Source organism: Neophocaena asiaeorientalis, unplaced genomic scaffold, assembly GCF_003031525.2.
Source record: "Neophocaena asiaeorientalis asiaeorientalis breed wild unplaced genomic scaffold, Neophocaena_asiaeorientalis_V1.1 scaffold91, whole genome shotgun sequence".
NCBI lineage: Eukaryota > Metazoa > Chordata > Mammalia > Artiodactyla > Phocoenidae > Neophocaena > Neophocaena asiaeorientalis.
Window position 1 is genome coordinate 7,425,998 of NW_020173198.1, and position 13,227 is coordinate 7,439,224.

Sequence of the window (13,227 nt, forward strand, 5' to 3'; positions counted from 1 at the left end):
TGGGATCCTCCCATACCAGGGCACGAACCCGTGTCCCCTGCACCGGCAGGCGGACTCTCAACCACTGCGCCACCAGGGAAGCCCTTCTTTTCTTCTTTTTAAAAAATTTTAATGTTTTATTACTTAACAAAAAATGTTAGGTTGGTAAAGCATGTTATTAATTAATGAAGCTATATGAATGAATCTATTTTTAGTCTTGGCACCCCTGAAGGAAAAGTGTTTTTGAGTTAATTAGCAACATCATAATGCAAGAGTTAATACTAATTTGAAATAACAAAGGGTAAGGAAGCAGCAGCATGGAAAGACTGAATGTGAAAACCCAAATGCTAAAAGATACCTGTAAAAGAAAAGGAGGAGAAGAGAATTAATGTTTTGGTGAAGTTTTTTTGCTTTTTTTTAAATAAATGAGGTGTCATTTTCTGTTTTAAAGATAATCTATTTTTAAATAATTTCAAACTTATATAAAAGCTGTCAGAACTGTACAGTTAACTCCTATGTCCCTATTCATCCACATTCCCCAGTTGTTAATATTTCACAGCATTTGTGAAGCACCTTTTTGTACTTCTATAATAGCATCTATAACTTACACTAACAATTGATTCCCTAACTACTCTTGCATTGTATGCCAGGCAATATGTTAGCCACTTTACTTATCTCATGTAGTTTTTACAGTCACCCTCCAAGGTATCCAGTATTACCCCTGTGTCACAGGTGAGACTGCTGAGGCTTAGAAAAGTTCAGTCAGTATCCCCAAGGCTTCACTGGCTAAGTAGAGGTTTCAGACCCAACTCTAAAGCCTGTGCTTGTTCCAATATCCATACCGTAGACACAATTCTAAATTCAGGGAATTAAAGGTACATGTGACTAACACTACTTGGTGATCTGACCTTTCCCTCACCCCATCTTTTCTATTTCAGGACCCCTCTTTTTACTGAATGCTGAGGAGATCGCGGAGAAAATAGGGAATATGTGGAGGACGATATATAAATTGACCAAGACATTAGCGGACGTGCCTGCACCCAGGCGCTTAGCAGAGAATGTGAAAATCAAGATTGATAAATTCAAGCAGCACATCCCTATCCTCAGCATTTCCTGCAACCCAGGAGTGAAAGACCGGCACTGGCAGCAGGTCCCTGTCACTGCCCACCCCCAGCCAGCCCAGCCCAGCCCTGGTCCTGGTAGCCCTTTGAAAGGCAGAAACCATTAACGGGTCAAGGTTCTTCTTTCTAAAAGGAGAATCTATTTGAGGCCAAGGGAGTAGTAAAGGGGGTGATAGCCTTTTGAAGGAAGGGAATAACTTCCTGCCTCGCCACATAAACAGGCCGATCCTTTTCTTTGGGGACCCCATTGCTGGTGGTTGAGTATTGTTCCAGCCAGCGGCCACAAGGGCTCTCCTAATCTGCTTTCCTAAGCAAATGACTGTTCAGTGTCCTAAAAGGTGATTAGGGTGTTACATTACAATGGGAGGGGCCTGGATTTGTTCCTTAACCTAGGCTACACAAAAGAGAAAGTCACATTTATCCCTGGGGGCTCCTAACAATGCCAGATGATTCCTACTTCAGCTTCCTCAACCAGCAGGCTATATTCAGAAGTAATTTTTGCCCTCTTTTTTCAGCCCTTTGAGTCTATAAATGAGGATAATAAATATTCTCCCTAAAAATGATGGGATTTTTATAAGCAACCAAATGTGAGGGTGATAAATGTAGTGTGATACTAAACAGAAGAAAGAAAACTCACTGTGTTTCTAAAATAATTGTCACATTCAAGAGCTAGCAATGGCCTTGAAACATCTTCTACCAGGGAATTGCTCTTTGTGGAGGTGAAGAAGAGACTGGCTCTCCGTAGGCAAATTGCTCTCTGACTGGGCCAGAAATTCTCTCCCTGGGAACCATGCACAAGACTGAGGACATTGTCTCTAGAAGGACTCAGTCTGAGAGCATAACCGTTAGGAGTATTTTGATCTCCCTGGGACAGCAGAGATCTTGGTACATGAGAGATTCAAGATTTTTCTGTAGAGAGGAGCTGCTTTCAATTTCCCAGAAAGCCTTGAAATTTGCTTAAAGACTTAAGCAAAGATGTAAAGAAGTCAGAGCAAAGGTCATCTGGTAGACTTTGGGTCTTGAGCTGCCCCAGCAGAGGGATCTGCACAGCGGCAGCTGCCCTCACTTGGTACTCATAGGGTGCCTCTCCCTGCGGAGCTAGCCTGACTAGAGCTTTGACCATTTAGAGAGTTAGGTAGACAGGTGCCCTCCAGCAGTGCTAGGTCTCTCCATGAGATGACATTATAGAAAGTGCCCTCATCAATGGCATTTAAACAGTGCTCTAGGGGTGCTCAGAAAGCCATCCCCTCCGTCTGGTGCTCCCCCTGTGATGACAGTATTCTCACACATGGGCACTTTAAAAATCCCAACCATTCCTAGACATTAATAATTCTCATTTATAGGCCACTTAGATGGACAGATTGGGGGAAAAAATTCCCTGGAATTAAAATAATAATAACAATAATAGCTAAAGTGTATTGAGTACCAACTTTGTACTGGGTACTGTTATATACTTTATGCGGATTCTCTCATTTCATCCTCCCAAAAACCGTTTGAAGTAGGGACAATAAATTGTCACGTGGCCAGTGAAGGGTGGGGAAGAGAATTGGAATCTAGGTGTTTTTGACTCAGCCTTGATGTGTGAAAAGGGGGCAAGAAATATCGGGTCAGAGAGAGGGAGTGGACAGTAGGGGGCAGTGAGCTATAGATAAGAATGGAATGTGCTATATTCCACTTACTATAGGCAAGAGGTAAGGTGGCTCCTGAGTAAAGAGCACCTACAGTGGAATCTCAATGGGCTAAATAGTTGAAGATAAGCTCAGAAAGGACAAAGGCCACAAGGTACCCTCAGGGTTGCCCCAACTTAGAGCCCATTTCTGCCTGTACTGTAGGTCACACAACAAGCCCGCCCAGTGACAGCCCCAGGCTTGGGGAAGCATTCTTAGTTCTAATGCCTAACTCAGGAGATCCTTGTGCACAGATTTGGCTCTGGCAGGGGGGCTCTGTAGGCTAAACCACCTGTAGCTCTCAAGACTACAAAATGGATCTTCTGGGGTCATGAGGTGGTTGTGTTGAGATTTCTGACCGTTTCCCAGAACTTAAGCAGGAAAGGCTAGTCTCTGTATTTGAGACATAGACTTTATTGCTACTGTGGTGTAAAACAAGATGGAACAAGGTAACACTGTACTGATATGCACCAAAGCTGGCCTCTAGGACACTGCTGCCCAGTGGAAATATACTATGAACATATGTATAATTTTAAAGTTTCTAGTAGCCACATTTTTTAAAGTATAAAAAAGGTGAAATAAACTGTATGAATAGATTTAACCAAACATATCAAAATCACTATCAGTTCAATAAGTAATCAATATAAAAATGTTAATGTGATCTTTTACATTACAGTTTTCATACTAAGTCTTTGAAATATGGTGTGCTTTTACCTACAGCACATTTTGATATGGACTAGTTGCATTTCAAGATCTCAATAGCTACAAGGGGTTAGTGGCTACATATTGGACAGCATAACTTCAGTTTCTTAGAATTAGACCAGATGCCTGTTAACCTCTATACTTAACAAAAGCAATTTAAAAAATAAAACTACAGATCTCTGAGTCCTTCCATAGGCCAAGTATTTACTGTGTCAAGTGCTTTACACAGTTATGTCATTTAATCCTAGAGATAGTGTGTTGTTCTAAGCCATACTTGCAGGTATTAGAGAATAAATGAGAGCCCTGGGCCACCAGGAATAATTGTGCAGTTTATGCTCTAGGGAATGCTATTTTTGTGCAGTACAGTGGGAATTGTACTTTCTAGAGTTATGCAGTATATAATCTGCACAATTATACATAGACCTGCAAGAAACACTAGCATATGATGGATGAGAGCTTTGGAGTCAGAATCAGATACAAGTCCCAATTCTGCAATGGCTGTTATGGTCTATTAGCTAGATGATCATAAACTTAATTTCTTTGTCTCAGTTTCCTTGCCTGTAAAATGGGAGTAATAATATACCAGTACCTTCCTCACCATGTTGGGAGGATGAAATAAGTACATAAAGCTCTTAAAACCAACCTACCACATAATAAGCCCTCAATAAATGTTAATTACTTTTATTATTTCCATTACCTCAGTGGTCCTCCAGGTGACCTCAGAACCCAGATTGGAATCTGTTTGAATTAGCTGGTTCACTCATGCTTTCACTCCACAAGTGCTTATTGATGCCTACTGCATATCAGGCCCCAGGGACACAGGGCTGAATAAGACAGAACATGATGTGACTTTCATGTCTCTTCCTGCTCTGACATTCTTTAGTCCTGCTGGAGCTGGACAGAGACAAAACTGGGCAGTAGGTGAGATTTTTTACAGAACCTCATTCCCATTAACCCCTGTGCTCTTCTTGAGCACACATAACCCTTGTACTGCCCAGATCTCTCAGTCCCTGAGAAAAATGTTCAAAGCCATCAGAACTTTCACAGGGATCTTTTCACTTAAAAGATAAGGTTGGGGTAATATTTACACCAAAGGAATGGGCACAGGTGCTAACATTTCCAACAAGTTAGCACAGTGGGTTGGAAAGGAAGATTTTGGTGGGGGAGTCATCTAGCTAATAGACTTCCTCCTTTTACTCAGCAAATGCTTACAGCAGCTTCTGTCATGGACCAGGTTTTGCAGTCAGTCCTGGGAGCACAAAAACAAACCAGACCTGGTTGTGAGCCTGTAAGGTGCCCACAAGTTTGCATTATGCCAATTCCTGGTGGGAGAACAACCCCCAGCAAACCAGACACAATGCAGGGTGGGCCCTAGGACACCGCCCAAAACCTTAGACCTGCGCTGTCCAATTCAGTAGCCACTAGCTACACGTAGCTATTTAAATATAAATTAAGTAAAATTAAATAAAATTTGAAAATTAGTTCCTCAGTCACACTAGCCACCTTTCCAGTGCTCAACAGCTGAATGTGACTGGTGGCTCCTGCCCGAGGCAGCACAGATATAGAACATTTCAGTCATCACAGAAAGTCTACTGGACAACACTGCCTTGGACAATACACACTTGTTTTTCTCTTTGCAGATTAGTGAGATTGTCGGCTATGAAATAAAGCCCACTGAAACGACTTGCCTCTCAAATATGCTGGAATTTGGATTTGGCAAATTCATTGAAAAGTAAGGCTTCTCCCTTCAGAAAGTTTTTTCGTCAAAGTGTCTATGAATTCTCACAGTTGTATGACTGAATGGCCTCATAGCAGGCTGCTTTTCTCATTCTGGTTTAGGGTAACCTCTACTTCAGCTGACTAGCTGCTGGTGAAGCTTTCATTTCCAGCTGCAGAGTTGATGTCAGCTTATGACTAGAAAATTGAGTCAGAGATTTTATTTCAAAAAGAAATTTTTTAAAATAGTTCTCTGAACCTGAGCTCCAAGCCCAGCTCTCAGTGACTTTGGGCAAAACCATTTCACCTTCCTGGGCCTCAGTTTCTTCCTCTTTAAACAAACAACAGCAACAAACAGGAGTGGCTCTCTGAGCTCTAAAATTTCATGAAATATGGTCAAATGAGAGATCTCTTCACTTGCTTTCTCTCCTTCTCCAAACGCCCCTGGAGTTCATATGTGAGAATTTGTAGTATTTGATCTGCTGTTTTTAGGACCAGAGATTCTCAGGACCCTGTTTGTTTTTCCGCACTTCCTTCAGGGTGATGTGTAGGGAGATGTATTGCTAAGACTAGAGACCCTGTTAGGCAACTGGGTTTGGTTCTCACTCAACATGTGAGGTTCTCAGACTGTGACCCCAGACCAGAGGCATCAGCATCACCTGAGAACTTGTTAGAAATGCACATTCTCAGGCCCTACCCCAATCTGCTGAATCAGAAATTCAGGGGATTGAAAGCTGAAATCTGGGTTTAAACAAATCCTCCATATCAACGCTGTTCAGTGCAGGAGCCACTAGCCACGTGTGGCTACTCAGCCTTTGAAATGTAGCTATTCTGAATTTGATGTGCTGAATGTGTAAACTATAGGCTGGATTTCAAAGACTTATTAAGGAGGGAAAAAAAGCAAAATATCTAATTATTTTAAATATTGATTGTATGTTGAAATGATAATATTTTGGATTTATTGAGTTAAATAAAATAGTTTCTTTTTACTTGTGTTAAATTGGCTACCAGAAACTTTGAAATGACATATGTGGCTCAGGTTATATTTCGAATAGACAGCGCTGCTCTAGGCGATAGTGATGCCTGCTAGAGTTTGAAAGCCCTTCCTTTATACTGGGGCAGAGCAAGCACCTAATCTAAGGTCCTTCCAGGCTCCCAAATCTGTCTGCCACCTGAATACTCTGATGACCCCCAATACCACCACTACTGTCCCTCTTTAAGGAGCAGGTCTACAGACACAGGCTTTTATTTTATTTTTTAAAATTTTTATTGGAGTATAGCTGATTTACAATGTTGTGTTTCTGCTGTACAGCAAAGTGAATCAGTTATACATATACATGTATCCATACTTTTTTAGATTCTGCACAGGCCATTACAGAATATTGAGTAGAGTTTCCTGTGCTATACAGTAGGTCCTTATTAGTTATCTATTTTATATATAGTAGTGTGTATATGTCAATCCCCAAATCCCAATTTATCCCTCCTCCCCTTTCCCCTCTGGTAACCATAAGGTTGTTTTCTACATCTGTGACTCTATTTCTGTTTTCTTAATAAGTTCATTTGTACCATTTTTTAAAATTCCGCATGTAAGTGATATCATACAAGACACATGCATTTTTACCAGGTTTATGCTATTTTATTAAAGGGCCTCAATTTCCCCGATAAGATGTTCCCAAGAAATACCAGCTCTAGAACATTTACGCTGCACTGAGCATTTTATATGAATTAACCAACTTATCCATCACAACACCCTAATATTCTAGGTAATTTTATTCACATTTTACAGATGAGGAAATAAATTGATTAGAGAGATTAAGCAAATATCCAGAGATCACAAGAACCAAGACCCGAGCCCAGGCTAGCTAACTTCAGAGCCTTAACCATTACCCTTTACTGCCTGAAAAGATAAACCCATCAAAGGAGACAGAGACTGAGCAGATACACAGCACACTGCCATGCTTCATGCCAACGTGCTCAGCTGTGACAAATCTAGAAGTGGTGTTTCCTTGGCCAAGTTGTTTACCTCTATGTGCCCAGTCTCCTTATCTGTAAAATGGAAATAATAATAGTAGCTAGGTGATTGGAGTTATTGTGAGGATTATGAGATAAGGCGTGTAACCTGAACTGATTTAACGTCTAAGTTCTCAGCTACTACCTATTAGTGAAGTGTGATGTTCCTTGTATCCCACTATCCCATAGTTAAGGCAGTTTTATCACAGCCCACAGTTAGTGAGCATCTTGAGTACATTTGGATAAGGTCAACTCGATGTACTTCATGGACTCCCAACCTCATTAATTCCTCCCCTGTGCAATTGTTTGCATAATTATAAGTCATAAGGCACATTACAAGCATTTTATCTTATTTAATTATACCAACAATGCTTGATATGAGCAGATGGGGACCGAAAGCCTGTCAAGTGGTTTGGTCATGGCCACACCGCCAGCCTGTTTGTCTCATACTCATCTGGATTGGCACCTGCCTTTATTATTCTCTATATGCACGCTCATTTTAGTTGTCTCCCAAGAAGGTCACATTTAGAATGAAGACCATGCTGCTGAGGTGTTGATCAGTCATTGTCTGGCGTTATCCGTGCCTCTTCTACCTCCCTACGTGAGGCCGGATGAGGGTTTTCAGCTCCATTTAGTTGAGCTGTTTGGCTGACCACATGTGAGCAATTCTTTTGCTCCTCTGACAAAGAGAGAGGAGAAGACACATAGTAGGGGAGGAAGAAACACCAGATTAGCAGTCAGAGGAACTGGTTCTGGCGCTCCCCAGCTGTGTGTGTGGCTTTGGACATGTCACTTGCTTCCTCTGGGCTTCAGTTTCCTGACGTGAAAGTAAAGACCAGATGGTCAAGGATACAGTGAAAGACAGTGCTGAGGCAGAAAGAATAATCCCTCCTTTTCCCTCCAAAACCTTTGCTTCCCAATTTTTTAGCCACGTCTGCATTTAGTACCCAGCTCTCCTGTGGAAACAAGAAGAAAGGAATTTATCTTCCCCTTCTCTCCCTCCCTCCCCGTTTCTGTAGAACAGAGGGTCTGTAGGTGGATGGACCCAGTGCATCAGGAAGATAGCAGGTGTCTTTTTAAAAGGTAGGGACAGGGAGTGGGAAAAAAGCCATCATATAAATTAACAGAAAGTCTAAGATCTGAATAAGAAGTCAATAATAATTCTGAAGTAAATAGGAATAATAAGGAGTAAATGAAAATGGAAAAAGGAAGTCTTGTTTTAATGGCCTTAAAACAGTTGTTCTCAACTGGGGGTATCCACCCCCAGGGGACACTTGGCAACATCTGGAGACATTTTTGGTTGGCACAACTGGCAAGAGGTGGGGACTGGGGTAGTCAGCTACTGGCATCTAGTGGATTGAGGCCAAGGATGCTGCTAAGCCTCCTGCAGTGCACAGGACAGCTCTTCACACCAAAGAATTATCCAACCTGTATTAGTTTTCTAGGGCTGCTATAACAAATACCGTAGGCTTAAGCAACAGAAATTTATTTTCTCACAATTCTGGAGGTTGGAAGTCCAAGGTCAAGGTTTTCAGGGGGTTGATTTCTTCTGAGGCCTCTCTCCTTGACTTGCAGATGGCTGCCTTCTCCCTGTGTGCTCACATGGTCCTCCCTCTGTGTGTATCTGTGTCTTAATCTCCTCTTCTTAGAAGGACACCAGTTATGTTGGATTAGGACCCACCCTAATGACCTCATTTTAACTTAACTACCTCTTTAAAGACCCTATGTCCAAATAGGGTACCGCACATTCTGAGGTACTGCTGGTTAGGACTTCAACATATGGTTTTTGGAGGGATACAATTCAGCGCATAACACAGCCCACAAAGTCACTAGCGCCAAGTGTAAAGAAACCCTGCAAAACACTGGAGCTAGCTGGTAAATATTAGAGTAGGATGGTAAACATTTTAGTAAAATTAAAGGCTTTTTAAATTTCTCTAATGGCTGAGCTGAAATTCCTCCTTTGATGTGTTTTGAGGCCTCCTCCGTTGATGTTACTGTCGCTGTGTTCTCTCTTTAGACTGGAGCCCATTGGTGCAGCTGCCAGTAAGGAATACTCTCTGGAGAAAAACTTGGAGAAAATGAAGTTAGACTGGGCTAACATGACGTTCAACTTTGTGAAGTACAGGGACACCGTGAGTCTCAGTCCAACTGTTCGGCCCCCTGAGAGCAGCCCATTTATTATGTAGTAAATTACAGAAGGGATACGTTTCAGAACTGCAACAGAACTCAAAGAAGAAGGATCTCTAACTAATCTGTTTTAAAATTTTTTATTGAGATATAATTGACATATAACATGGTGTAAGTTTACAGTGTACAGTGTGTTGATGTAATAGTTTTACGTATTGCAGTATGATTACCACCCTAGCTAACACCTCTATCACCTCACATAATTATCCTTCCTTTTTTGTGGTAGGATAATTAAGGTCTAGTCTCTTAGCAACGTTGAAGTTTTTAATACAGCATTGTCTATAATCACTATGCCCTTGCATCAGATTGTTTCCTCCTGTCCGCCTTCCTGTGCCAGTCAGCCTTCCTCCCAGACACCATGGAGGGATGCATTTTCAAATGAGAAAGGCCTTTTGATTTAGAGCAACAAGATTTCTGTTGAAAAAGAGCTGAGCAAGCCTCCTGAATTAGCATCTCCCTGGGAGGGCACCCCAGGTCCCTCAGAAGTATACCTGAGGTAGACAATACTTAGCACTTCTCCAGTGTTATTAAGTGCAGAAATCACCTGAGAACCTTTCTAAAGTGCAGGTTCTGAGTCAGCAGGTTTCGACTGGGGCCTGAGGTTCTGCAGTTCCAACAAGCTCCCAGATAATACTGAAGCTGTGGTCTCTGGACCATATTTTGAAGAGCAAAGCTGTAGACTTTCTTATCACTGGCACTCGTAGAAAACATATAAGTTCACAGAGTGCCTGTGGAGGTTCATAAACCTGAAGGGTTTGCTCAGCCATCTCTGGGGTCTGGCTTGCTCTTGGGATGGGCCATGGGTAGGACTTGCTGCTTGGGTGAGCTGTACATCATGGAGGCAACAGGCAGAAACTCACATACTGCAGGCCGTCAGCTCTTAAACCAGTACATTTCAACCCTGGTACACTTCTGGTCACTCAGTTCCAAAGTGTGTGTGTTTGGGGTAGGTGGCTGGAGTTGCCACACTACCTACCACGCAATTCTCTGACACCAGCTGGGTGCCTTCCAACTCCACTCAACTCTGACACTATCTACCTGGAGACAGCATCAGATCCCACAGGGTAAGGGCTCAGTCCTACAAGACTGCGAACCCCCTCACCCCCCTTCAGATGCCAGTCTCAAGCCCAGGGTATCACCTGTGCTTCTGACCGACCAGCTATAGATTGGAGGTCCCAACGACACCCTCCTTGGGTTCAATTAATTTGTTAGAACTCAGAGAAACAGTTTACTTACTAGATCACTGGATTGTTATAAAACGATATAGGACCCAGGAACAGCCAGATGGAATGCCAATGGGGAAGTGGTGTGGAGCTTCCATGCTCTCTCTGAGCATGCCACTCTCCCCAAATCTCTACATGTTCACCAAGTCAGAAGCTCTCTGGACCCTCTCCTTTTTTTTTTTTAATTTAATTTTTTAAACATCTTTATTAGAGTATAATTGCTTTACAATGGTGTGTTAGTTTCTGCTGTATAACAAAGTGAATCAGTTATACATATACATATGTTCCCATATCTCTTCCTCCTTTTGTGTTTTTATAGAGGCTTCATTACTTTGGCATAGTTGATTAAAACATTGGCCACTGGTGATTGAACTCAATCTCTATCCCTGTTCCCCTCCCAGGAAGTCAGGATGGTAGAACTAAAAGTTCCAACCCTCTAATCACAGGGTTGGCTCTCCTGGCAACCAGCCCCCAACCTTCGGTGTGGTCCAAAAACCCACCTCAATAACAAAACAAAAGATGCCTTTATTGCTCTCATCCCTTAGGAAATTCCAAGGGTTTTAGGAGCTGTGCCGGCAACAAAGACCAAAGATACATTTCTTATTATAAATCACAATATCACTCTGGCCTGAGCATCTGTATTTTTAAGGCACTTCTGGGTTTTCTAAAGTGCAGTGTGGATTGAAAACTAAAACCCTAAAGGCTCCCATACTCCTCCCTCCCCCAGGCTGCACGTTATCCTTTTGTGACTTCTTTTCCTTTTTGTCTTGATGCCTTGATTTCACTTGACTAAGAACTGTAGACAAGCCAGTGGGAGGGAGGAGAACTGGGGGCCTCTCCCAGCAAGACCAGGCGACCGTGTGTCCCAGCAACTTGCTGTTACAGGATCTGATTGGATTAGATACTGCTAGAGGCTGTGGGGCTGAGATGAGCAGTTAAGTCGGGGAACCTGATAACAGCTCAGTTACATCTGGCCAGTCTTCAGAGTTTTTGACTGAAGTAGCTATAGACAAGGGTCAACAGCAAAATGGGAATCGAGGTACCACTTCATTAATAGCTGGACACCCATCAGTGCAGGGCTGCTGGTAAAAGGTGGATGAGAGAATATATCCTCGCTCCAAATTAACCACCCAGGTGTAGGTTTGAAAGAAGTGAAAACAGAGCAAGAAAGACCAGACCTACCACAAAGGGACAGACCCTTATCAGCTTTCTCGCCACATGGCCCAGGAGGAAAAGTCCATCTACAGGGGCTAACCTTTAAGGCACAGTAACCCTAACTACCAGGAAAATGTGGCCAAATAATTATTTAGTCAGAGGTTCCCAAACTTTCTTGGTTCACGGTGCTGTTGGTATCTGAGTACTTTTTAAATGGTTCCCTTCTCTAGTCCAAAAAAAATACATAACAGCTTTATTATGAAGTAATTGGGTTCAAACAACTTAAGTATTTGTGTCCCATCAACTGAACAAAGGTCTGGGAAAAAGTGCGTATAAATTAAAAGAAAAACATTTGTATTTTGTTTTAAAATAACCACAGTTATTTGCTGTGAGTTTGCTGCAGTGTCCTGGGGCACACGGTTTGGGAACCAAAGGTCTAGACCTAACCAGATTAGCAGTTGATTCTACCTGAGGGAGAGCCGGGAAAACAAGTGAACAGAAAAGCAGGAACACAGGGAAGGGGACAGAACCCCTCCTCTTCTCAACAGATGCTAGTTGCAGGTCTAGGCTTGGACCGTATTTGATTTCTGCAAAGGAGGTAAAAAAGTCTTTACGAATATTTTCAAGGAAGAAAATAGAAAATTCCACCTCCTACAAGACATAGTGTCCCACAAGGGTCACTTGTGGACAAGGGTGGAGATCTGAGCTGTGAGGACTTTGAGGGTCAGCATAAAAATCTGTGGGGCAGAGGTCTTGCGATTTTGACGGTGTGCTCATTTTTATTCACAGGACACAAGCATCTTGTGTGCAGTTGATGACATTCAACTGCTACTTGATGATCACGTGATGAAGACCCAGACCATGTGTGGCTCTCCATTTGTCAAACCAATAGAAACAGAATGCCGGGTAAGAGGAAATGAGGTTGAATGCTTTGTGATGGCCCGTTAGCTCTGGGTTTCTTGGCATGAGGGATCTCAGTTCCCTGACCAGGGATCCAACCTGTGCCCCCTGCAGTGGAAGAGCGGAGTCTTAACCACTGGACCACCAGGGAAGTCCCGGAAGAAGGTTTTTAAGTCCAATTAACAAAGAAACTCACTTTCTCTTGATTAGAAAAAAAAACAACAAAAGACTGAAAGCAATAACCATCCAAGTAAGCCTTTATAACAGTCTGCCAGACTGAGCTTTTGCGACAGTCTGCTAAAAGAGAAGGTGAGATTATTTGAATGCACCAAACAAAAGTACATATGGAAAGTATCTTATGGGCTATAGTAATCTAGAATGTAAATTACACGAGGTTTGGCCTCCTTTGCTCTTTGTCTGTGGAAGTGGGGTAGGCTAAGGACACCAACTTGAGTCAGACTGCCTGGGTTCAAATTCTGACTCTGCCCCTTAATCAGTTGTGTGACCTTGGACAAGTTACTTGAATTAGTTGTATGCCAGTTTCTGCACCTGTGAAGTGAGCTTTGT

General features: G+C 42.5%; 1 protein-coding gene across 1 annotated transcript in view; it reads left to right on the forward strand.

Annotated features, from left to right (window-relative positions):
- Positions 1-13,227, forward strand: part of DNAH3 (dynein axonemal heavy chain 3) — a 191,099-nt gene that overhangs the window by 61,253 nt on the left and 116,619 nt on the right. Inside the window, exons 18-21 of the mRNA XM_024744485.1 lie at positions 918-1,129; positions 5,110-5,201; positions 9,213-9,327; positions 12,550-12,666. Of these exons, the coding sequence (XP_024600253.1) occupies positions 918-1,129; positions 5,110-5,201; positions 9,213-9,327; positions 12,550-12,666 (536 nt within the window). The remainder of the gene's footprint in view (positions 1-917; positions 1,130-5,109; positions 5,202-9,212; positions 9,328-12,549; positions 12,667-13,227) is intronic.